Here is a 23,686-nt window from a genome sequence, read left to right as displayed (position 1 = left end):
CTCACAGAAAATGGAGGAACTGGTGTATGCTGGGACCAAACTCTCCCACTCGTTCGCTGCAAGCCCCCAGATATCAACTAAAAAACGGCGGGCCCCACAACCACCAAAGACAGCAGGCCCAGCTCTCCCTCCTCCTCCTGTGAGAGCTCTCCGTCCGCTGCCACAACGCCAGGCCCAAACCCTCCTCCATCGGCTGTAGGTGAACCAAAAACAACTGATAACAGCTCTCAGTGATATGTGTCGGGTCCCCGCTATATTAGCAGCAACACTCACAAATGTTCACAGAACAAGCGGGAACCCAGTGAGTCTGTAGCTTTCTATATTTCTGTTTTATCACGTGATAGAAAGTCTAAGGCCTTCTCAAGCCGTACGGCTGATCCATCTAATCTGCGGCCTGTAATGCGTCAATCTGAGATTGCTGTAGAGACAAAATGTAATTCCATCAAGTTAGCATTTTTAAACATTCGCTCACTAAAAAATAAACCATTTCTGATCAATGATTTTATAACCACAAACAACCTGGATTTTATGTTTCTAAATGAAACATGGCTTGAAGACAGCTGCAGTGCAACAGTCCTCAATGAAACAGCCCCTCCTAACTTTAACTTTACAAGTGTCTGCAGGACTGTTAGGAGAGGTGGAGGTGTAGCTGCTCTATTTAAAGATGTTTATCAATGCAAGCAAGTGTCATTTGGTCAGTATTTGTCCTTTGAATATCTAGGTATTGTGCTGAAAGGTGCTCCACGCATTCTGTTTATCATTATTTACAGGCCTCCAAAATACTCTCCAGCCTTTGTTGAAGAGTTTACAGAACTGTTATCAATGATTTCCTCAGAGTTTGACTGTTTTACTATTGCAGGGGATTTTAATTTTCACATAGATAATGCAGAAATCAAAACTGCAAAATAAATTATTACAGTTTTAAACACTTTTGATCTGATCCAGCATGTGCATGAACCCACACACAATCGTGGACACACTCTAGATTTACTCATCTGTAAAGGTCTAAACATTTCATCCATTGTTGTTAAGGATGTAGCACTATCTGATCACTTCTGTATTTTCTTTGATATATTGATCTCTGTTACCACTGAATCTAGATCTGTCTCTGTCAGAAAGAGATGCATTAATGAGAACACTAGTGCGCTATTTATGAAGGCTATATCTTTAACACCAAGCATTTCTGCAGACTCTGTTGATCTTCTCCTGGATTCTTTTAACTCAAAAGTTAAGAATGTTATTGATGATATTGCTCCGACAAGGGTCTGCAAGAAGAATGGCAGACAAAAATCACCATGGAGAAAATCAACAGCAGTTCAGAGTATGAAAAGACAATGCAGAAAAGCTGAGCGAATGTGGCGGAAGACAAAACTTGAAATTCACTATAGCAGCTATAAAGACAGCCTTCATGCTTTCAATGTGGAACTAGCCACAGCTAGACAGACCTTCTTCTCAAACCTTATAAACAGTAACTTAAACAACTCTCGCACTCTTTTGCTACTGTGGAGAAACTGACAAACCCCCCAAGTCAGATTCCCAGTGAAATGCTCTCCGACAGCAAATGCAATGAGTTTGCTTCCTTCTTTTCTGAGAAGATCAATAATATCAGAAAGGAGATTGGCATATCTACTTTTGCAGAGGTCACACAGATTCGACCGCAATTTCAAAAAGAAGTGACTATGTCTGTTTTTGAAGCAATTGATTGCAAAATTTTGAAAGAAATAGTACAGCACCTTAAATCATCAACCTGCTATCTTGACACACTTCCCACATCTTTTTTCAAAAGTGTGCTTAACTGTTTAGAAGCAGATCTCTAAGAAGTGGTGAACGCTTCACTTCTTTCTGGGACTTTTCCAAACTCCCTGAAAACTGCAGTTCTTAAGCCCTTTCTGAAAAAGCGCAATCTTGATAACACAATGTTGAACAACTATAGACCAATATCAAATCTTCCGTTCATAGGTAAGATTATTGAAAAGGTAGTTTTTAATCAGCTGAACAACTACTTAAACTTAAATGGATACCTGGACAATTTTCAATCTGGTTTCCGAGCGCATCACAGCACAGAGACAACGCTTATTAAGATAATAAATGATATTCGCTTCAATTCTGATTCAGGCAAAATATCAGTTCTGGTACTACTAGATCTTAGTGCTGCGTTTGACACTGTTGATCATAACATACTTCTAGAGAGACTGGAAAACTGGGTCGGGCTTTCTGGGATGGTACTCAAATGGTTCAGGTCATACTTAGAAGGGAGAGGTTATTATGTGAGTATAGGAGAGCATAAGTCTAAGTGGACGTCCATGACATGCGGAGTCCCACAAGGCTCAATTCTTGCACCGCTCTTGTTTAGCCTGTATATGCTCCCACTAAGTCAAATAATGAGAAAGAACCAAATTGCCTATCACAGCTATGCTGATGACACCCAGATTTACCGAGCCTTATCTCCAAATGACTACAGCCCCATTGACTCCCTCTGCCAATGCATTGATGAAATAAACTGTTGGATGTCCCAGAACTTTCTTCAGTTAAATAAGGAGAAAACTGAAGTCATTGCATTTGGAAACAAAGATGAAGTTCTCAAGGTGAATGCATACCTTGACTCTAGGGGTCAATCAACTAAAAACCAAGTCAAAAATCTTGGGGTGTTTCTGGAGACAGACCTTAGTTTTAGTAGTCATGTCAAAGCAGTAACTAAATCAGCATACTATCATCTCAAAAACATTGCAAGAATTAGATGTTTTGTTTCCAGTCAAGACTTGGAGAAACTGGTTTATTGTAATGGTCTCCTTCCAAAGAAGACCATTAGACAGCTGCAGCTCATCCAGAACGCTGCTGCCAGGATTCTGACTAGAACCAGAAAATTTGAGCATATTACACCAGTCCTCAGGTCCTTACACTGGCTTCCGATTACATTTAGGATTGATTTTAAAGTACTTTTACTCGTTTATAAATCTCTAAATGGCCTAGGACCTAAATGCAATGCAGATATGCTCACTGAATATAAACCTAACAGACCACTCAGATCATTAGGATCGAGTCAGTTAGAAATACCAAGGGTTCACACAAAACAAGGGGAGTCTGCTTTTAGCTATTATGCCGTCCGCAGTTGGAACCAGCTTCCAGAAGAGATCAGATGTGCCAAAACATTAGCCACATTTAAATCCAGACTCAAAACTCATCTGTTTAGCTGTGCATTTGTTGAATGAGCACTGTGCTACGTCCGAACTGATTGCACTATGTATAATCACTTTCTATTCTTAAATGTTTTAAATTCTTTTAAAATCAATTTTTAAATCACTTTGTTTTTATTGTTGTGATTTTTATTATTTTTAATTTCTTATTATTTTTAATGACTATTTCACTTCCTTTTATGTAAAGCACTTTGAATTACCATTGTGTATGAAATGTGCTATATAAATAAACTTGCCTTGCCTTGCCTTAAGATTTGAAAATCGTCTAGTGTGCAGCCAGCTTAAGACACCAGTGCAGTCTGTGCTAAAGTGCTACTGTCAATCAAACTATCGTGGGAGGGGCCTGTCTGTGTGACGTCAAATATAAAAAAATTATAGAGAGAATCAGTAAATGCAAAATCCCACCTTTAGACCTACATCCCTTAATCAACTATATATTAGATAAATGGTAAGCAGAATGCGAAGAATGTCAAAATAATAAATTATTGTGTGCTGTAACACTTTGCGCTGGTCACCACTGTTGCAGCCACTGCACTCTTAATCTGACATTAAAGAAACTCTCTACAGTTGTTTACAAATTGGTTATAAGATCAAAAACCAGCAGAATTATACCAAATAAAGGGAAGCAAAACAGCAACGTAGAGTCAAGTAAAGAACTCAGAATTATGACCAAGTGGTTAACCACAACACACTGTGTTTGTCACTCTGGCTAATTACTAGTGGAAACAAGTGTTACTTTGACACAAGACTTGAAACGGTGTAGTCTCTCAAACGTTATGGATAGTGCAGTAGGCCTACATATCAATAAATTGACAAACCCAAAGATGTGTCAAGGCTCTGAACCACATGACAGACGTATTAACAATCCATCATCGCTGACTAGACTTTCGGGGCTCGACTGAAGGCACAGAACTGAGTAAAGTCTGACGCTGATCTGGCTCACTACTCAAGCAGCATAAACACCCGTTGGTTTAGTTAGTGTAGTTTAGTTAAGGCGTCATATATGCTGAAGTTTTCGGTTTCCACATTTTCTTTTTAGTATATTAGCTTAGAGGTTTGGGTTAATAGTTACGGAAATTGGTTTTGATTATTTCTTTGTTTTGGTGACACTCTTGTTTTCCCCTCTGTGTTTGTATTTTCTTGTTTTATTTAGTCTATATTGTTTGTAAGTTATACACTTTGCTCTCACTAATATATGAGAGAGTCTCATTGGCTGCCTCTGCTATTTGCACCCACTGCTGCAGTCAAATCTCATTTAAATGTTGCGCAATCATCGCCTTTATAATATCAAGCACATAACAGCCCCACACACAGAGAGGAGGATGTTTGAGTGGCCAAACAAACTCCAACAGTAGCAGATGTTAGTTAGGTATTGAGGTCAAAAAGTCTCCACAACTATAATTAGACAGCACCTACATAACCACGGCTTGTTTGCCATACAAAGCCTTTGGTGTCTTCAAAGAACATACTCATATATCCACAATTTACCAGACATTATTGGAACTTTCAACACACACACACACACACACACACACGCGATGTCCAGGAAAGGACCCGATAAGGGAGACAGGAAACGCTAAAGCTTTTACTGTATACACAAGGGCAAGGAAAGTAACAAGGAACATCTGGAGAGACAATCAAGGGGAACAAATCAACAATGATAGTTCAAAGGGACTAAAAACTGGAACAGAAAATAGGAAACCAAGGGGGAAAAAAGAACTTTAACATTAAAGTCCAGACAAAAATTAAAGAACAGAAAGTAACAGAGCCGCACCATTAAGGAGAGAATTCCAGACACTACATTCAAACCAGTTCAGGTGGGAGGTGGTTGTGCACTAGAGGTAGAGATGGAGGGCCAGGTCCATGAGGTGGAAGGGAGGAGCTGAATCTACTGGAGTAGGAGACCAAGGCAGAGATGGAGATCACCACAGTGGAGCTTATGGAGTATAAAACTTAGGCAGAATGGGGGACTAAAGCCCTATTCGCACGGGATTAGTATTATCTGGGGACCTTGTGTGATTTAGAAATTGCACCCCACATCTGAATTTCACGTGGCGCATTCACACTGGATAAGCGAAGCCTGTGGCTTTAGTCGAATTTACTAACTTATCACCCGGATATGATGTCAAGTCTTTGCGTTAAATTATATACATTGCTCCAAAAAATTAAAAACACTTTTTAAATCAGAGTATAGCATCATGTCAATTAAACTCCTGGGATATTGATCCGGTCAGTTAAGTAGCAGAGGGGGTTGTTAATCAGTTTCAGCTGCTTTGGTGTTAATGAAATTAACAACAGGTGCACTAGATGGGCAACAATGAGATGACCCCCAAAACAGGAATGGTTTTACAGGTGGAGGCCACTGACATTTTTTCCCCTACTCATCTTTTCTGACTGTTTTTCACTAGTTTTACATTTGGCTAGGGTCAGTGTCACTACTGGTAGCATGAGTAGGGTGACCAAACGGGCCATTTTTACGGGATGCGTCCTTGCCAGGATTTCTATATTGCCTAAAATATCCAGGTTTTGGCTGTTTGCATTGTGCAGATTGATCGTTGAATGACATTCACGAGAGCTATAGAGAGCAGAGCAGACAGCTCCTTATGCTTTCGAATCGCTTTCGCAGTACTTTGGTGTCATACAATGATCGGTGAGCAGTGCCGCTTCAAGTTGAACAAATGAACAAACACACCTAACATGCGCCACCCTAAGCATGAGGCAATACCTGGACCCTACAGAGGTTGGACAGGTAGTCCAACTCCTCCAGGATGGCACATCAATACGTGCCATTGCCAGAAGGTTTGCTGTGTCTCCCAGCTCAGTCTCAAGAGAATGGAGGAGATTCCAGGAGACGGGCAGTTACTCTAGGAGAGCTGGACAGGGCCGTAGAAGGTCCTTAATCTATCAGCAGGACCGGTATCTGCTCCTTTGTGAAAGGAGGCACAGGAGGAGCACTGCCAGAGCCCTACAAGATGACCTCCAGCAGGCCACTGGTGTGAATGTCTCTGACCAAACAATCAGAAACAGACAAAGTCCTCTAGTGGGCCCTGTGCTCACTGCCCAGCACCGTGGAGCTCGACTGGCATTTGCCATTGAACACCAGAATTGGCAGGTCCGCACTGGCGCCCTGTGCTTTTCACAGATGAGAGCAGGTTCATCCTGAGCACACGTGACAGACGTGAAAGGGTCTGGGAGAAGCCATGGAGAACGTTATGCTGCTTGTAACATCGTTCAGCATGACCGGTTTGGTGGTGGGTCAGTGATGGTCTGGGGAGGTATATCCATGGAGGGACACACAGACCTCTACAGGCTAGACAATGGCACCCTGACTGCCATTAGGTATCGGGATGAAATCCTTGGACCCATTGTCAGACCTTACGCTGGTGCAGTGGGTGCTGGATTCCTCCTGGTGCACGACAGTGCCTGGCCTCATGTGGCGAGAGTATGCAGGCAGTTCCTGGAGGATGTAGGAACTGATACCATTGAATGGCTCCCACACTCGCCTGGCCTAAATCCAATAGAACACCTCTGGGACATTATGTTTCGGTCCACCCGATGTCGCCAGGTTGCACCTCAGACTGTCCAGGAGCTCAGTGATGCCCTGGTCCAGATCTGGGAGAAAATACCCCAGGACACTATCCGTCGTCTCATTAGGAGCATGCCCCGATGTTGTCAGGCATGCATACATGCACGTGGGGGCCATACAAACTACTGAGTACCATTTTGAGTTGCTGCAATGAAATTTCAGCAAAATGGACTAGCCTGCTGCATAATTTTCACTTTGATATTTGGGGTGTCTTTGAATTCAACCCTCTGTAGGTTGATAATTTTCATTTCCATCAAACGATGTGTCCATATTAGTGTAGATATCCAGCATGATATTTTTCCCCATTAAGATCTGATTTGTTTTCAAAGTGTTCCTTTAATCTTTTTGAGCAGTGTATCATAAACAGAAGAATATTCCTTACCGCATGCTGCTATACATGCCATCCATCTCCATCTAATCTTTCTTTTTGTTTTGCTCTACTGATGGTTTTCAGCTTTGTCTTTCTGCAAATCACATAGTTGTATGGTGTATAGCGATATGACCCAGCACCCAAAATACTATCAAAACACTCTGTGTTCAGCGAAATATGGTAGGTCATTTGCGAGTGAATTTGTATTTTACAAATTACAGACATGGCCGATTAGCACGGGATTAAGATCACAGACAACCTCCGCAATTATTACATATGACTAGAGGTCACCAGGTAATACTAATCCTGTGCGAATAGGGCTTAAGGCGTTGATGGAAATCATGGTGGAGCCAGTGAAGCAGGGAACCAAGGCAGAATCAACAGAGCAAAGGACCAAGGCAGAGGTGGAAATCATGTTGGAACCAGTACAGCAGAGAACCGGCAGTGCCGGAGAAGAAGGGGACCAATGACGCCACTGGCTCCACCATGGTCTCCATCTCCACTGGCCCCGAGACCTTTCCCCCTCTCCTTCTTCTCCTTGGAGCCTTGTTGAGGAGCATGTATGAGGGAGCCTCCTCCGGCAGTGGAGTGCTGGGAGCCGTGACATATCCCACGGTGTAGAAATAGAAACTGAGCCAGAGAGCATAATTAATGAATGGTTCCTGACAGTGAACAAACTTGTCTTTTGGTAAACAGGACTTTATCAGCTCATTAAGTCCAACCCTAAACAAGGCCTTTAGCACCAGTTCCTCCCAGTCCACACTACAAACAAGTCACAGAACACCTCGGTGTAGTCCTGGTCCCTTGCCATGAGCCCACGAGTCAAACTGTTAAATCCATTTTTGTGGTCTTCTGTCACAAGGATGAACTCCAAGGAGAGGGATGAAACCAAGGAGAGCTGGATCTAAATGCAGATTAAGATAATTATACTAATAAACAAAATCCAGGAAAAACCCAGGAAACAAAATACGAGAAAACAGAACTAAGCACACACATGAGACGCCCATGAATGGACCAGACCTGACAGGGAACACTTATAATGTATAGCTACACAGGGTCAAACAAGGAACACCAGGGGAGACAATCAAGATGAACTCAACAATGAAACTACAAGAAACAAGAAATTCCACAAGGGCTACGTCCAGGCTGTGAGGCTAGGCTACGTTCACACTGCCAACCTTAGTGCTCAATTCCGATTTTTTTTTTCTCAGATCCGATTTTTTTGTGTGTAGCTGTTCACATTGTTGTTGTAAATGTGGGCAATATCAGTTTTACAGTGTGAACAGATCATGGTTCTTAACCGACCTGTATGCGCAAAAGAACAATACGAACAGGGTTTCCAGGGTTTCACAACAAAATCCGCCCAATTGCTTCTCAAAACTAGCCCAACCATGTTCAGGGGAGTAAATATCGCATTAGTGGTGTTGCGTAAACCCACGAAGTTGAAAAACAACCCACGGCAACAGTGGAAAAAGTAGCCCAATTCTGCAGGGAAACTGGATTTGGCAACACTTCACGTCATACAGAAGTAAACACGGAGGACATAAAGTAAGCGATTATGCGTTTATTTATATTATGATCTGTTGCAGAAGCCAGCGAAATTATGCACAGGCAATATGAAAAATAAAGACAAGGATGTGACAAAAGACAGCTGAGTTTTGAAACATTTATGATACGAGCCCTCATGTTTTGCTTGTATATAGAGTTGTCGCTGTAATACTTATGAGTTCTGACACATCACACTTCACTGATTACCATTCGCAACTGTCTTGATAACTTTGGATATGTAAAATCTTTGAAGTGTCTCCCGTCAGCGCGGAATTATGAATGTCGATCTAGATTCTAGAGTGATGTAAAAGTCGCATAAAATCCGACATGACCGTTCACACTGCAGTCGCATTGCAAAACATCTGACCTGAATCGGATTTAGTACCGGATTTATGGAAGTGGCACAAATCGGAATTGAAAAGATCAGATTCCATGTGGTTTGTGCTGTTCACACTGTCATGACAAAAACAGATCTGAGTCACAAATCAGATTTGGGCCACATTTGCCTGCAGTGTGAACGTAGCCATAAAGTCCCAACCCAAGTAACTCTCAGATCCCTTGTTATATGTTCTGAAAGATTAATATGTAGTGTAGAAGACACGTTGTATTAAATGAAAGGGTGCCAATAATTGTTGTATATGCTGTATATCTGAGAGAGAGAAAAAAAAAGAACATATAAATGAACATTTTAAATAAAAGACTAAGAGGAAGAGCAAAGACATGGGTCTGCAGACAAGAGCAGCTCTACATCCAATGTCTGAATTTCCTGTTCCTCTTCTGTTTGGCACCATCATTGCACTGCATTGTGCAGCATCGGTAAAATCTGGTTTCATTGGTCAGTTTTCTTCATTGGCTCTTTTCCAATATGAAGGTCCTTAGCAATTCTTTTTCGCAAAGAACATTTGCAACAAATATTCAGTCTTGTTGTGAATAGACCTACAGTGAATAGGCGATTCAGTGGAGTCAAGAACATTTGAAGTGTTTTGATGATTTTAGTGCATTTTGGAAATTACATTAGGTAAATGTCTACATGGTTGTTGGAGAAAAAAAAATGTTTTGAGTTTTAGTGAAGTAGTCAGTATAAAGAAATGCATGTAACCAACGGTAAGAAACTTTTGCAAAATTATTTTTACAATTTTAGCCACAAGGGGGAGCAGTGGAGGAATTTGTGTGAAGTAATCAAATGTGTGGAGAAGTCTTTTCAGCATGTTCTTTTGTCCAGAAAAACCTTTCATTAAGATGGACACATTGTTATTGTTAGTGTTGCTGACACATTACACTGGATGGATATGCAACATGACAGAATGTCCCAGTCTGTCATAATGCTTATTCATCACATTATGTTCTTTGCATTGTTAACATTTTATTTGTATCTGACACACAAGAACACCAATAAAACCCTATTTAAAATAAGATTGAAATGCATTACTTTTTACCATGCTTAATGCTTGAAGATATATATTTTTTTGTGCTTTTTGTTTTTAAACATTGTAGTAATTGCTTGCTACAGAGAATGTCATTGATTTTTAAAGGCATGTATTCATTAGGGCTTTAATTTAATCAGTATTCACATTATTCAGTATATCCACAATTAGACCTTTTGCTGGTACAGTATGAGCACGGCAATAAATGCTGACAATGTCTTGCATTCCAAAAATATTTTGTTGTAAATCAACAGAACAGCATGATCTCATTGCATTCATTCTTTTAAACTTTCTTACAAGCAAATAACACCAAAGTGTAATGTTGAGACAATCAACATTTGTCATCATCCGATGCAAAAAAAAATGACCGTCCAAACAAACAAGGGCTCTGTTCCAATGGAAGATTTGAATTGTTACGAATTTGTTACGCTCACAAGATCTCCTTCAAACTTGAGCAAAGGTTTGGTTTTCAATGAAGAAGTCAAGCGACAAAAAAAAGTCCTCCTCCGTGCTTTCCACAAAGGCTCTGTCATTTTGCTCTCTGCATTTCTAACCTTCCCCCATCCCAAAACATGATTATACACTGCTCTTTTGGGGAGGGGAGGGATGATGGGGGGTATGGGCACACTGCCTTTCCCCAGTGGACCCCTCCCCGGGCCACTCTCTTCACAGGGGCCTTTGCCTGAGGACGGCTGCGGCGTGCCATGTGGGGAGGCCATCGCTGCGCCGTCTGTCTGCAGGGGCTCCTGCGAGCCTGAGAGAGGGGAGTTTTAGGTTCTGGCAGGGGTGGGGGAGAGCAGGGTTTGATAGGGAGGGGTGCGAGAGAGGGTAGGGGTGGGAGGAGTCCGGGAACTGCTATTTGTAGATCCTTGTGATGGATTACTGCCGTGTGTGTGTGTGTAAGAGAGGATAGAGATTTTTTGTTCCTGTGCTGTTCCGTATCCCCCTTTCTTCAGGCAGACGGCAGAGCGCTGCTGAGCAAAGCAGTGAGGCAGGAGAAGAAGCGGCAAAGCAACTCCTCCAAGAAGAGGGAAAGGAGAGTTTGTGCACAAAGTGAGAGCGCAGGAGCTGCTTTTTTTTTTCTCTCCTCGCATTCTGGAAACGGGAGAGTACTAGCCCGGGCGCTCGTGTCTCAAAGCTTGCGAGATCATGCCTGCGAGAGGAGGACAATCTGTAGGCAGACTGGTGGAGGCGTGTATCCGGATACTGCTGCTGTGCAAGGCTGCCACGGCATGCCCTGCGCTCTGCACTTGCAGCGGCACCACAGTGGACTGCCACGGGCTGGGGCTCAAAACCATGCCCAGGAACATACCCCGAACCACAGAGAGGCTGTGAGTAGACACTTTACATCCATCTGCATGTGCATGTGTGTGGGTGTTGGTGGGGGGGTCTGCATCATTACCAAGAGGAATTGAATGAGAACAATAGCTCAATGAGGCACAGGTACGATCAGACGTGATCGGCACGGATGCGTCCGTGTGTTGACACATGCTGCGGGAGGAGGGAAACTTCCTATCACTCTTTCAGCTGTTGAGAACTTTCCCTTTTCTGTTCACTCTTTCGACCGGAGTCGTTTTATAGTCACTTTCACACTTTCAAATGAGATGTGTGACCATGCAGCACAAAACCAGTCATAATGGTCAATTTTTTGATATTGAGATTTATACATCATCTGAAAGCTGAATAAATAAGCTTCCATTGATGTATGGTTTGTTAGGATCGGACAATATTTGGCTGAGATACAACTATTTGAAAATCTGGAATCTGAGGGTGCAAAAAAATCTAAATATTGAGAAAATCACCTTTAAAGTTGTTCAAATGAAGTTCTTAGCAATGCTTTGATATATTTATGGTAGGAAATTTACAAAATGTCTTCACGGAACACGATCTTTACTTAATATCCTAGTGATTTTTGGCATAATTTTTTTTTTTTTTAATTTTGACTCAAATTGCTACAAATACACCCGTGCTACTTTTGTGGTCCAGGGTCACATATTTGGGATAAAATATTTACTGAAGGAGCCTTTTTCCACTAAGTAATAGTAAAGTAAATGCTACTCTTGAAATAGTTCTGAGGAAATATCTGATGAATTATACATGTCAGAGAAGCACTGGAACCATTTTGAAATTTGAAGGAATTCAGATTTGAAATTGTATTTCAAGGAAACAAGCAGATCTAGTTTACTAGAATAATATACACTGAACTACATCATGAGTGTTTGGCCAGATTTCAGAGGCTCATTGTGTGGAAGTGAAGTGTGAAACAGGGTCTTTTTTGCTTTAGCCATGCTTATCAAGTAAAATACCTTACATGATTGTATATAACTCGACTGATCGACTGATACAGACAGAGTGTCTCAAGTACCTTTACAAGGCAGTGTCCACATGGTCAAGGCTCTGCGTTCAGTCTGGAAAGGCTGATAGCTGGGGGTGGATCAACAAAACAATTCAATTTGCACCTGTCATAGGGTGTTTTTATCAAACACCACCCCTTGGATGTCTTTGATGGATTCTGTAATGACTATGTGTTCAGGAAGTGTGAAAATCACACCTCTACCCCCCGCTACCCCCCGCTCCTCACCCCACAAGGTTTCCCCATTAACCTGCACTTCAGACCTAGAACACATGCTCACAGGCCATCAGCAGATCACCAGACAAAACATTTTCTGGCTTTCTTCATGGGAATGTGGCTTATGTAAATGTATGCATGTGCCAGACGACTAATAGTAAAGGTGTGCTCACACGGATTACACCATCAACACAGTGCGTGCAAAAGTAAACACCCCCTCCCCTTGAGCAGCTCTCTAGGCTTTCTGATGTGCAGACATGACGCGGCCGGCGTATGAGTTTAATGTAGACAGATTTTTTCATGCTCTGTGAGATGCATAAGTCTCTCTGCTCTTTAAATGAATAATCTCAGTCATTTTATATGTACCCTGCATTCATTTTCAGACGTCCAGAGACTCGACCCTTCTTATTTTATCTATGCTAGCGCATCTATTTATACACACTTCGGAAGCTGCTGTGCCTGAGATCAAACGGCGCCGATGTGTCAAGAGTGAGTGATCTGATTGAGAATTCTCTTTAAACTGCAGCGATCGCTCAGAGGATTGGGCCGCTCGCGTATGAACTCCAGCTCTGATGTGCTCAAGAATGCAGGCCAAATGTCCCTGTGAGCTTCCTACTGATTGCTTATTGATTGTCTTGAAAGTGGACGGCAGCTCAGACGGAGAAACACTGTAGGCTCTGCTACTGGATCCCAGTGATAAATCTCATAACCAATATAAGATTAGCTTGTGAATGTAGAGCTTTTATCTGTGAGAGGTCTTTGTGATGGCAGTCACATAGCGGCAGAGATGGGAATGATCATGTGCTCTGACTAGTGGGGAAAAGCAGGCATGTAGTGGTTCCTTATGTAGTTCTTCCCTGTTGAAAAATCCAGCATATGCTGGTTATGTATGTTTTGAAGCATGGCTGCTGGTTTGAGCTGGTTTAAGCTGGTCCTTAGCTGGTCATGAGCAGGAGCTAGTTGCTTAGGACCAGCTTAAACCAGCTCATGACCAGCTAAGAACCAGCTCACACCAGCAGCCATGCTTCAAAACATACCTAACCAGCATATGCATATATGGATTTTTCAACAGGGTTACCCTAGAAACAAAGTAATATGTTTAAAAATACATTTATTTCATAATAAGCATGGTTCAAATCTATTAACATATTTACTGACATATCGCTTGAGACTTACTGTTATAAAAATTATAATTAAACTTTACTTGGAGTACTACTTTTCTTAATATTAAGCCTAAAATGTGTTTTAATATCATTATTGATATATATTGGTCTTTAAATGCAAGATTAAATTACCTGAAGTATACTTGCAATAGTTCCACTTCAGCTCAATCAAATATACTTCAGTATATCTTTAGTTGGACTTCAGCACTAGTTCCACACAATTGAAGTGCATTAAGCACAAAATTACACTGAACAAAATTATAAACGCAACACTTTTGTTTTTGCCCGCATTTTTCATGAGCTGAACTCAAAGATCTAAGACTTTTTCTATGTACACAAAAGGCCTATTTCTCTCAAATATTGTTCACAAATCTGTCTAAATCTGTGTTAGTGAGCCGAGATACTCCATCCACCTCACAGGTGTGGCATATCAAGATGCTGATTAGACAGCATGATTATTGCACAGGTGTGCCTTAGGCTGGCCACAATAAAAGGCCACTCTAAAATGTGCAGTTTTACTGTATTGGGGGGTCCGAAAACCAGTCAGTATCTGGTGTGACCACCATTTGCCTCACGCAGTGCAACACAGATTTAGACAGATTTGTGAACAATATTTGAGAGAAATAGGCCTTTTGTGTACATAGAAAAAGTCTTAGATCTTTGAGTTCAGCTCATGAAAAATGCGGGCAAAAACAAAAGTGTTGCGTTTATAATTTTGTTCAGTGTAGTTGTTCCAGTTTAGCAGACTTTAAGTATAGCAGTTTAGTATACCAAAAGTACAATAGCAGGGTATTTTTATTAAGTACATAAATATGTAAATGTATTTGTAGTATACTTAGCATGAAATTAATGTTTTTCAAATGCATTTTAGTGTATTTAGTTTTCACTTGATTAAATGTCCTAAATTGAGTCTCCAAATGTAGCAGAGGAAATTCAGTAGAAGCCTAGCTTGTGATTCGGTGCAGGTGAAACCAACGATTTGGCTTTCCCTAATTTAAATGGAGGGATCAAGGAGCCATTTATACACCCTCATTGATTAACCTCTTGACCTTTCATTTGAAACTCTGTGAGGAAGTTTCAGGGTGGCCCTTGTGAAAACCTCTACCTGAGAACGTGCCTTGCAAACCATTCAGAAGAATTAGGCTGCTTGATGGATCAGACTCGTTAAAGCTCCATAACTGGCCCACCAAGCCCTGCGTTAGAGCATCAAAGGGTTTCTGTGAGATGTGCTTTTTTTCTCTTTTAATTCATTAGCTGGATAATGAGCGGTTGCTTTTTTTCCCTAACTCGACTGTGTTATGGCAGAAATGGTTGTGGCACTTTGCCAATAGTAGAGTTTGCTCTTTAAACTCAAATCACAGTCAGGTTTTTAGTGGTCTGAATGAGCTGTAATGAGTGCTTTATGTTTTACTCTTACAGGGACTGTGTTCATTAGAGCATAATCGACTGAGCTTCATGACTTGCATGCATTCCTGTAAGGTTTACATTATAGAGAACCAGTATTTTTTTTTTTTTTTTTTTTTTTTTTGAGACAATTCAAAACAATCAACCTGATTCACAACAGAAATTTGGCACAAAAAAAAAAAAGGTATGGACACTACAATTTTGGGTATTGTAAATTCAAATGGTTAGTTTCCGTTGTTTTCTTTCTTTCTTTCTTTCTTTCTATAATGTTCAGCACTTTGGTCATCATTCTGGTTTTAAAGGGTTTTATAAATACATGAAACTTGAGACCTTTAGCATGGCTGTGAAAGGTTTATTTATGGTAAGCACATATGGTTAAATAGTTTAACATTTTTTACACATTTAGTTACACATTCATATAGTGCATGAGTTTAGAGTTTATTAATTGTTAAAACCTGCTGGTGCATTCGAACTTTCCCACTTACATGACGGTTGATGTGCACTGTAAAAAAAAGATCTTTCTAAGTTGAAAATAAAACTAAGATCATCGGAGTATGTTTTACAAGGAAAAAAAAATCTATCTTTCTACTTCAAAAGTTCACGTTTAATTTGCAACAATACAAGTGTTACTTGCAGTTTCTTGTAACTATTTGTGAAATTTACTAACAATTTCTGAGTATAAAGTAAATCCTACGCCAGATATTTTTCTGTGTGGGCCGTGAACACTGCAGTCAGTCCTGCTGATCTGGATAAAGATCAATGCTGATGCTTCTGATCCGCTTCCAGTGCTTTAACAGAGTCTCCTGGAGACCTTCATCAGGCATAATTACCCATCACAAAACCTGCCTTAGCTTATCTAATCAGGCTTTTTAGACCTGCTATTAAGATGTGTTTAGGATGATCCAATTACAAGTATAATTAAAGTTCAATGGAAGTGTCAATGAGACATTTTGTTTCTGAAAAGAGATTTTACATTGGACATCAAGTGGCGACCAACACAAGTGAGCTGAATCTTGCTTGTTAGACCCTACAAGTGAACTCAACTTAACCTTGCGTAGGTTTTTGTGAATGAGGTAATGTCGCACAGCAAAATAAATATGAACCATTGTCCTTGCAAAAAAAAAAACTTTTAAAAAGAGTATTTATTATGGAAATAATCATTTTAAAACAATATACTTAAGTGTGAAATTAATTAACCCTTAACTAATGAAATAATACATTATTATACACTGTAAAAAAAATGTTTCAAAAAGTTGTTTCAACTTAAAATAATTTGTTACCCCGCTGACTTAAAATGTTTTAGTTTAGTCAACTTGAAACTGAAGATACTCAATGTTAATTTAATGGACAACTGGAATATTTTAGTTGACTAAACTAAAAATTTTAAGTCAGAGGGGTAACAAATTATTTTAAGATGAAACCAAAAAAGTGATAAGTATGATTAAGTAATTAATAATAAAAAATTATAAGTTAAGTGGATTGTCAATTGTCACTTGACCTTTTTTTTTTAATTATTACTTACTTAATCACTTTAAGGCAATGGGTTTCCTCATTTTTTTTAAGTTAAGTCAGCATCACTTTTTACAGTGTAGTTTCAGTTTATATAAAATGCAATTAGTTGAACTTAACAGTGCTTTTATGACCCACTTAAGTACATCTTTATATGTAATTTCAGAATTATTTTTATTGTCTTGGGTCATGGTTAATATATACTATGGTTAAAGTATTTGTGATGAATTAAAATATATTTGAATGCAATTTCTATCGAAACTAATACATTTAAATATTAATTACATGTAATATCAAATAACGCTACGGATAAAATTATAGCTACTGTGTAATTTAGTATGTTAGTCAACACATCAAAATAAGTGTACTTTAATACAAGACAAAATATTATTAATTGTGATTTAAAATTACTTAAATGTTTAGTTTAACATTATTACAAAGTTGTGCAAGTTAACCAGCAAATGTTCAAGGTATTAAATTATTATTATATCTATTACATACCTGTAGATTTATACTGATTAAAGCTAGACAGCAAGATAGCCTTTACCAAATCCGCAATAAACCTCTCCTGACAAGAATTGTGAAATAAAGTAAAAAAGCTCATTCTTACTCAAATGTTTCTGATTTTTGTTCCCCTCTTATGATGAAATATATGCAATCCATTTGCTTTTATTTTGTATCCTGCTACTCTTGAAGCTGGTTTTGTTGGTTAATTTTTTTTTTTTTTTGCATCCATGGCTTTGTATCGAAACAAGCAAAAGCCACTACAACTTTCTTCTTATCATCATGAGTTTCTTATTAAATACATATTGTAGTGTATGGATTGTTAGGATGTGATTTGATCAGTGAGGGATCTCATCTACTTTGGAGGAGACTTGAAGGATTGAGCTCCAGGATGAATCTTCTGATCTTCTGAAGTCTTGACTGTCACAGATGCTGTTGTAGGCAAAGTAGGCAAGTTGAGTGGTTCATTGGAGTCTGATATATGGGACAGTTCTTGTACATGTCCATTTTAAAGTCAGCCGGTTTCCTCTTGTGGAGTCTTCTCTTCAGTGCATTTGCTGCCAGCTCTTAAAGAAAGAGAAAGAAGAAAGGCTGAACTCCAAAACAAAAATACGCAGAACATCTACATATCAGGAGATCCGGCCACGGCTGATGAATAGCAGCCCATTATTTATTTGGCTGTGCCTGTGCACCTGTGCATACATCTGTCTGCAATCTCTCTGTCTCTGTTTTGCTGCGCTCCCAGGAGTGGTCATTAGAACCAATAGAAAGTGCATGACTTTGTATCCAGTATTCATGGGAGATTTGTGCGAGTGTGTGTTTCTCTCAGTGATTGGGGAAGAGGTTTACAACAAAAAAGAAACACATGTTCCCAATAATGAGCAGACATTTGCAAAGAACCCACACAGTATTTTTCCGCGGCAAACTGTATATGTAATAACATTCGGAACTGTTATGCGTCGTTCAGTCAATTCCAGCTCATTGCACATTATTTGATCAATTGTCTTAAGAGTTGAAATCATATTTATGTTTTTGTCTTCTTAGGTGTTCTTGTCTTTGCTTTATGTATTAATGTCCAGTGATTCTTGTACTGTTAAAGTGTATATGTGACCCTGGACCACAAAACCAGTCATAAGGGTCAGTTTTTTGAAAATGAGATTTATACATCATCTGAAGGCTGAATAAATAAGCTTTCCATTGATGTATGGTTTGTTAGGATTAGACAATATGTGGCCAAAAATCTGGAATCTGAGGGTGCAAAAAAATCTAAATATTGAGAAAATCGCCTTTAAAGTTGTCTTTAGTCGTTTCTAAAGTCGCCTTAAGTTCTTAGCAATGCATATTACTAATCAAAAATTAAGTTTTGAGGTATTTACGGAAGGAAATTTACAAAATATCTTCATGGAACATGATCTTTACTTAATATCCTAATGATTTTTGGCATAAAAGAAAAATCGATAATTTTGACCCATACAATGTATTGTTGGCTATTGCTGCAAATATACCCCAGCGACTTAAGATTGGTTTTGTGCTCCAGGGTCACAGATATACTTGACACTTGTTGAGCATAAGTCGTTACAGCAATGTTATATGTGTTGACAATAGATTTACAAATAACATATGTTTCATTTTTTAGGGAACTGAATGGAAACAATCTCACACGCATCAACAGAAATGACTTTTCTGGACTCAAGTATCTTCGAGTTTTGTAAGTTTCTCTACATGTGATATGTAATATTTCACTTTCTTTCTTTCTTTCTTTCTTGTTGCAAAAGCATGTGTGGCATTTTGATGGATTGACACTTTTGTGAAGGTATAATCTCTGTTTGACATCCTCAGAAACTCAAGAGCAGACAAATATCCTGACACTGCATTAAAGCCAATTTGTCCTAAATGTCTTTCCAAGGGAAGTCTCTTCACAGTGCTTGTGTAGGCAGAGCGGTGCAATGAAAACACAAGCATGGGCCCTATTATTTCACTAAATCACATGGAAAATGCACCATGAAACTATTTATCAGCACTATATTTTGCAATGTAGGCTTTTGTAAAGCAAACACTGGAGTGAACTACTCAGCCGTTGTTTGAAAAAAAGACATCTGCCAAACTCAAACAGTACTTTCTCAGACGATTTAAGCAGTTTATAGCTACACTTTAAGGCTTTGGTTGTTTTGCATGTAAACTTCCTCCTCGTATTATTTGCTTGACAACCAAGTTTGTTTCAACATGCTATAAGCATTTTATAATATATTGCCAGTAAAAAAAGGAAAACTCATCCAAACATGTATAGATGCACAGCTGCTTCGCTAACACCCTGCTCGTGAGTTCGGTGTGAAACGGGCCTAAAGCCGCATGAAGCTCACAGAACTCCTGTTTTGTAGTTTTATATGTGCAGTGGCTTCTGCCTTCATCCACAAGCACCAGCTCTTTTCCTGCTCCACTCCTCAAATCTCAGTCATTTCCTGTGATTTGTCCTGTCTCTAAACAGGCAGCTGATGGAGAACCAGATTGGGACCGTGGAGCGCGGCGCGTTTGATGACATGAGAGAGCTGGAGAGACTGTGAGTGTTCACTGAAAACAGCCACGCTGTGCCCTCAAACTGCGGGCCTTACAGGCCTCCAGGTCATATGATCTGCATGCTAGAAATGTCATTTTAAAATATTTTAACTTAGTCTTATATGTAAATGATGTGTTATATATTTTAAATTAAAAAGGCAAAACTGAATAGTGTGCATTCCTGTATTAATGTCATGTTCTGCATTTCTGTTGTAAATCAGCTATGGCCTTCATCTTACCTCACACTTTCTCACATTGAGAGTTCAGTAAAGCCTGCCACCTTTGATTTCTCAATCATTTTGACACTGATATTTGCTGATAGGCAGCAGAAGTGGACTATGCCATTCTTTTATTCAAGAGTAAACGCTTCTTCCATTACAAAATTGGGTCCCACTTTATAGTAGGTGGCCTTAACTACAATGTACTTTACATTTAAACATAGATTTCTGGGCGCAGGTAACATGGAGAAAGAGCACACTCACATACTCTACTGATATTGTAACAATATAAAATCAGCAAACTTATTAGTTAATAATGATTGTCCTTCCTATTTTAAAGAAGACATTACGTTCCAGAACTTGCAAAATAAAAATAAAAATGAAATATGAACATATCAAAGTGGCTGAACTAATCTTATTGATTTGAATAGTTTCCAGCATCCTTCGAGATGTTTTAGGGGGTTTGCTGTCATTATCTAAAGCATCTTCTTATTACAGGTTTAGTTTCCCTGAAGTAACTGACGTTAAGCCTCCAAAGGCGCCTCCTTACGAGGCCTGAATCAGCAATTTTGTGTCCTAATCATGGGTTTGCTAATCACATGTAGATCTAGCACTGTTGTCTTGTGTTTGCTCAGTCTGTGAATGTGTTTGTTTCTTCTTTTCTCAAAGACGTCTGAACAGAAACCAGCTTCACCAGCTTCCAGAGCTCCTGTTTCAGAAGAACGCGGCTCTGTCCAGACTGTAAGTCCCTGCTCTCTGTGGTTTTCTGGATTGATTTTTAAGTGATTTGTATGATGAACTGATGATTCATATTGCGTGATGCATTTGTAAAATAATGCAATTAGTCTAATGAGTTCACATTAAAGCAATTTTCTTTTGACGCTCTCGACAGCTGTTTGTACCTTGTCATTTTGATGGAAATAGTTTTAACCATTGTCACTGAATGTGTGATAAGTCTGCTGATTGATACCTGCTTTTCACCTGATTGTTTAGTATTTTGAGTGATTTTGGTGGACGGATTCTGTCCCGCTTTGGTTCAGGAGCTCACAGGTGTGCTTGTTAAGGGCCTAAAGATGGATGTAATTCTTCGTGTTGTTTTATAGTTATGAATGAATACAGCTGATTTGCTGTAAGGCAGTCTATGACAGTGTTTACTGCTTGGTTTAATGATCATTACCCATGATTATCATTGTCAAATTACTGTGACAGCACATGAGAGCCGGCAGTGCATGTGTGCAGAGACCCACGATCATGACACTGCTGTAATTCACTGAATACGATGCTCCTTCCCCTTTTCAAATTCCCCCCTGTGAATATAAAAGCATATCCAGAGGCATGTTTAAACTTATTCCCTTATGTCAGTAATTAATATTTGTGCTGAGTTTAAATGTGTTAATATTTGGCTGGGTTAAGGCTTTAAATAAAAAAAGGAAAATAATCAAATTAAATAACGCACAAAGATTTTTCAAAGGCTATAGTGCATCACATTTTGATTCCTCGTGACTGTTTAAAGTGAGTAGTTTGTGTCATGTACCAAGTGTTGAGGTCGGTGTGTTTTTTTCTGTTGTTTTTGTCTCATGAGTGTTCGTGTGATGGGTGTTCACGTGACATTGTCATTAATTTAGGCAATAAGTAGTTTGTTCTTCGTGTGCATAGGTTAGCCAGTCTGTCTGGTTTTAGTTCGGGCAGTCCATTTCTGAAATCCCAGGCAATTGCAACTGCAGTGTAAATGCATTCATGCCATCTCTGAGCTGCATTAAACAGACTGTGTAGATGCATCTAAATGCCACTTCAGATGCACTTCTGTGCAATACAAATATGGATTTTGTTTACAACCCGAATTCCGGAAATGTTGGGACGTTTTTTAAGTTTGAATAAAATGAAAACTAAAAGACTTTCAAATCACATGAGCCAATATTGAATTCACAATAGAACATAGATAACATAACAAATGTTTAAACTGAGAAATTTTACAATCTTATGCACAAAATTAGCTCATTTCAAATTTGATGCCTGCTACAGGTCTCAAAATAGTTGGGACGGGGGCATGTTTACCATGGTGTAGCATCTCCTCTTCTTTTCAAAACAGTTTGAAGACGTCTGGGCATCGAGGTTATGAGTTTCTGGAGTTGTGGTGTTGGAATTTGTCCCATTCTTGCCTGATATAGGTTTCCAGCTGCTGAAGAGTTTGTGGTCGTCTTTGACATATTTTTCGTTTAATGATGCGCCAAATGTTGTCTATAGGTGAAAGATCTGGACTGCAGGCAGTTCAATTCAGCACCCGGACTCTTCTACTACGAAGAAATGCTGTTGTAATAGCTGCAGTATGTGGTTTTGCATTGTCCTGCTGAAATACACGTCATCTGGAGGGGAGCATATGTTGCTCTAAAACCTTTATATACCTTTCAGCATTCATAGTGCCTTCCAAATCATGCAAGCTGCCCATCCCGTATGCACTTATGCACCCCATACCATCAGACATGCTGGCTTTTGAACTGAACACTGATAACACGCTGGAAGGTCTCCCTCCTCTTTAGTTCGGAGGACACGGCGTCCGTGATTTTCAACAAGAATGTCAAATTTGGACTCGTCTGACCATAGAACACTTTTCCACTTTGAAACAGTCCATCTTAAATGAGCCTTGGCCCACAGGACACAACGGCGCTACTGGATCATGTTCACATATGGCTTCCTTTTTGCATGATAGAGCTTTAGTTGGTATCTGCAGATGGCACGGTGGATTGTGTTTACCGACAGTGGTTTCTGGAAGTATTCCTGGGCCCATTTAGTAATGTCAATGACAGAATCATGCAGATGAGAGATGCAGTGACGTCTGAGGGCCCGAAGACCACGGGCATCCAACAAAGGTCTTCGGCCTTGTCCCTTACGCACAGAGATTTCTCCAGTTCCTCTGAATCTTTTGATTATGTTATGCACTGTAGATGATGAGATTTGCAAAGCCTTTGCAATTTGACTTTGAGGAATGTTGTTTTTAAAGTATTCCACAATCTTTTCACGCACTCTTTCACAGATTGGAGAGCCTCTGCCCATCTTTACTTCTGAGAGACTCTGCCTCTCTAAGACATCCCTTTTATAGCTAATCATGCTACAGACCTGATGGCAATTAACTTAATTAGTTGCAAGATGTTCTCCCAGCTGAAAATTTTTGCAAAATGTCTTGCTTTTTCAGCCCTTTGTTGCCCCCGTGCCAGCTTTTTTGAGACCTGTAGCAGGCATTGCATTTGAAATGAGCTCATTTAGTGGATAAAAGTGTAACATTTTTCCATTTAAACATTTATGTTCTCTATGTTCTATTGTGAATAGAATATTGGCTCATGTGATTTGAAAGTCTTTTAGTTTTCATTTTATTCAAATTTAAAAAATGTCCCAACATTTCCAGAATTCGGGTTGTATCCTGATTTATTATTCAAATTGCATTTGTTAAGTAAATGTAAGAATTTGCCCTTATGAAGGTTATATATATATCCCTTCACTGAATTCTGCAGTGGCCCCTTTTTTGGTGTAGAAATGACCACCATAATGTGCACTTCTAATAGAAAACATGAGATGAAGCATGTAAGACTGAACATTTAAAGGGAACAATTTGCATAGCACACATCTTAAGATATCTTGTTTGACTTAAT

General features: G+C 39.6%; 1 protein-coding gene across 1 annotated transcript in view; it reads left to right on the top strand.

Annotated features, from left to right (window-relative positions):
• The first annotated feature begins 10,977 nt into the window (after positions 1-10,977).
• Positions 10,978-23,686, top strand: part of slit1a (slit homolog 1a (Drosophila)) — a 70,800-nt gene continuing 58,091 nt past the window's right edge. Inside the window, 4 exon segments of the mRNA XM_058795179.1 lie at positions 10,978-11,453; positions 18,908-18,979; positions 19,757-19,828; positions 20,712-20,783. Of these exon segments, the coding sequence (XP_058651162.1) occupies positions 11,272-11,453; positions 18,908-18,979; positions 19,757-19,828; positions 20,712-20,783 (398 nt within the window). The 5' untranslated portion in view covers positions 10,978-11,271.

The sequence above is a fragment of the Onychostoma macrolepis genome, chromosome 13, assembly GCF_012432095.1.
Source record: "Onychostoma macrolepis isolate SWU-2019 chromosome 13, ASM1243209v1, whole genome shotgun sequence".
NCBI lineage: Eukaryota > Metazoa > Chordata > Actinopteri > Cypriniformes > Cyprinidae > Onychostoma > Onychostoma macrolepis.
Note: the sequence above shows the minus strand (reverse complement) of the source record. Positions and strands in the feature narration are given on the sequence as shown.